This window comes from Myotis davidii, unplaced genomic scaffold, assembly GCF_000327345.1.
Source record: "Myotis davidii unplaced genomic scaffold, ASM32734v1 scaffold382, whole genome shotgun sequence".
NCBI lineage: Eukaryota > Metazoa > Chordata > Mammalia > Chiroptera > Vespertilionidae > Myotis > Myotis davidii.
Window position 1 is genome coordinate 26,273 of NW_006292781.1, and position 3,440 is coordinate 29,712.

The window sequence follows — 3,440 nt, forward strand, 5'->3', positions numbered from 1 at the left end:
AAACAAACACAAGGAAGCAGCCAAAATGTGGAGACAAAGAAACAAGTAACAATGAAAGAACAGAAGAAATCTCCAGAAAAGGAACTAAATAAAACGAAAAACTACCAGATACAGAGTTACAGTTATAAGGATGCTCAAGGGATTTAATGAGAGCTTCAAGGTACTTAGTGAGACTTTCAAGGATCTTAGTGAGAATTTCAAAGACATGAAAAAGGAACAGTCAGAAATTAAGCAAATAAAGAATAATGGACAGGATTCAACAGTAGAGTAGAGGATTCAAATAATTAAACCAATAATTTGGAATATGAGGAAGCTAAAAGCACCCAATTAGAAGAACAAAAAGAAAAAAGAATCCAAAAATATGAAAATAAAGTAAGGAGCCCCTGGAGCAACTTCTAGCATACCAATATTCACATTATGGGGGTGCCAGAAGGAGAAGAAAGAGAGCAAGATATTGAAAACTGATTTGAAGAACTAATGACAGAAAACTTCCCCTACCTGGTGAGAGAAATATACGTACAAGACAAGGAAGCACAGAGTATCCTAAACAAGAGGAATTCAAAGAGGCCCACACCAAGACATACATAATTAAAATGTAAGGGTTAAAGACAAAGAGATAATCTTAAAAGTAGCAACAGAAAAACAGTTAGTTACCTACAAGGGAGCACCTATACAACTGACAGTTGATTTCTCAACAGAAAATTTGAAGGCTAGAAAGGAGTGGCAAGAAATATTAAAAGTGTTGAAAAGCAAGAACCAACAAACAACATTACTCTCCCAAGCAAAGCTATCATTTAGAATTGAAGCTCAAATAAAGATTTTCCCAGATAAAAAAAAAAGCTAAAGATGTTCATTACCACCAAACAAGTATTACATGAAATGTTACTGTCTTCTTTAAGAAGAAGAATAACAAAAGATTAGAATATGAATAATAAAATGGCCATAAATACCTATATATTAACAATTGTATCTAACAATCAAAATAAACAAACAAGCAGAACAGAAACAGACTCACAGAGAACATTTTGACAGTTGCCAGATCGGAGGGAATATAGGAGGATGGCTGAAAAAGGAGAAGGGGTTTACTGGTAAAAGTACAAATTAGGGTGATTCTTGGATGGCGGCTGGAAGGATGGAGGTGAGGGATAGAATGAGTAAGTGAGGGGATTAAAGGAGAGTGTGTGGATGTGTGGTATGTGTGAGAGTGAGGGAGGGACAGTTAAATCCAGCAGGAGCAGCAGGGGCTGGCAGACCAGGCTCTCTTGGACAGAGAGAGACTACCACTGCTGTGGGCACTCTCCAGACTGTGGGATTCCGGCATGGAAACTATGCCATCTTGAAGGGGAGAGTGACCTCTTCTAGGAACTCATCAGCACCACAATCCAGACAGGCCTTGGACACTGTCTGCAACCCGGCAACCACTCCATCCAAATTTCTGCTGCCCCACCCACAGACCCATGGACCCTGGGATCTCCACCTCCAAAGATGCACCACTCCCACAGCAGTAAATGCAAATTTCCCCATCCCCAGTAGCAGACTTCAGGACACCACATTTTCACGTTTCTAACATTCGTGCGTTTCCAGCACGCAGGCTTCCAGGGCACAGCACTCCATAGGCAGCTCTTGGATGCTGCTGTGAACCCCTGCTGGGTGTGATTTTCAACAGACAGGGGCTTGCTGCCCAACAGTAGAAATTCTGAATTCCCTCTTCCTGAATAACTGCCCATAGACAATCCAGCTGAGCATCTTTAGCGCCAGGGCCCCTCAGAGTCCATCAGAGCTTTGTGCCAGCAAACTCACCGCCACAGTCAAGCATTTCCAATGAGCCTGCACCCAGAGCTCATCTATCCACAGGGCGCTCGCAGGAGCCGCTGCAAGCACCAGCTAGGTGCGATCTTGGACAACCAGGCATGCACTCTCCCCGGCACTAGAAATTCTGAATTCACTCACCCTTGATACCTGTCCACAGATGCCTCAATTACATGGCTTCAGTGCCAGGGCCCTTCAGAGTGCTTCAGTATGCCACACTGGTAAACGTACCACTGATGCCCTTGTGAGCTGCCACTGGGAGCATGCGCCATCCACCACAGGTAGAGCAGCAAAAACTGAGTCTGTCCACCCCATAGCTGCAGAACTCTGGACATTATTGTTGAATGATTTTCCAGTGCCACTGTGAGTCCCTGCTGGGCACACGTGACTTCAACCAAGGGCGTAAGACAGCAAAAATTGGGACATCCCCCTCCACGGCTCCTGCTGACTTCTAGACACCACAGTTGCACCTTTCCAGCTCATAGGCCTACATCAAGAGAACCCAAATAGCTCAAGTAGGAGCTACACTAGATAACTTAGCACAGGAGACCTGAGAGATCACACCAGTAGCACCATCCCCAAAGAACCTGGGTAGCAAAGCAATCGGATCTACAATTAAAACATTAGAGCAAAAAATGGGGAGACATAAAAGTAATCCCCAAAGGAAAGAAAAATAAAAATCACCAGAAAGGGAGTTAAAAGAAACTGAGGCTAGCAACATAACAGAGAAAGAATTCAGAGTAATGGTTATAAGGATGCTCAAACGGCTGGATGACAAATACACACAACTCAATGACAAATACACACAACTCAAAGAGAATTATAAGGAGCTGAATGAGAATGTCACCAACATGAAAAGGAAACAAGAGGAGATGAAGAATGACATAGTTGCAATAAAGAACACAATGGAAGGCATAAACAGTAGACTACAAGAGGCTGAAGACCTCATCAGCGAATTAGAAGAAAAGGTAGGAAAAAATACACAAACACAGCAGCAAATAGAAAGAAGATTTAAAAAACAAGAGGAGAACCTAAGGGAGCTTTGGGACAACACAAAACAAAACAATACTCACATAATAGGGATACCAGAAGGAGAGGAAGAGAAGCAAGGAATAGAAAACCAGTTTGAAGAAATAATGAGAGAAAACTTCCCTGATATTGGCAAGAAAAAAAATATGCAAGTCCAAGGAGCACATAGAGTCCCAAATAAGATGAACCTCAAAAGATCAACACCAAGAAACATCATAATTAAATTGGCAAACACTAATGACAAAGTAAGAACTTAAAGGTTGCCAGAGAGAGACAGAAAGTTACTTACAAGGGAGCTCCTATTAGAATATCAACTGATTTTTCAATAGAAACACACCAGGCCAGAAGGAAAGGAATGAAATATACAAAGTGATGCAAACCAAGGGACTGAATTCCAGAATACTATACCCAGCAAGGCTATCATTCAAAATTGAAGGTGGAATCAGGAGCTTCACAGACAAAAAAGGGCTAAGAGAGTTTATTAGTGCCAAGCCAGCAATGCAAGGAATGCTAAAGGGAATGCTGTAAAAAAAGAAGAAATAGGGAGGGAAGAAGGAACACAGACAAAAAGAATAAAAATGGTGACAAACAAGTACCTATTA

At 41.9% G+C, this 3,440-nt stretch overlaps 1 protein-coding gene across 1 annotated transcript in view; it reads left to right on the top strand.

Moving 5' to 3' along the window:
• The first annotated feature begins 2,714 nt into the window (after positions 1-2,714).
• LOC102751810 (putative MAGE domain-containing protein MAGEA13P) overlaps positions 2,715-3,440 on the top strand; it is an 8,395-nt gene continuing 7,669 nt past the window's right edge. Inside the window, exon 1 of the mRNA XM_006766364.1 lies at positions 2,715-2,777. Coding sequence (XP_006766427.1) covers positions 2,715-2,777 — 63 coding nt within the window. The remainder of the gene's footprint in view (positions 2,778-3,440) is intronic.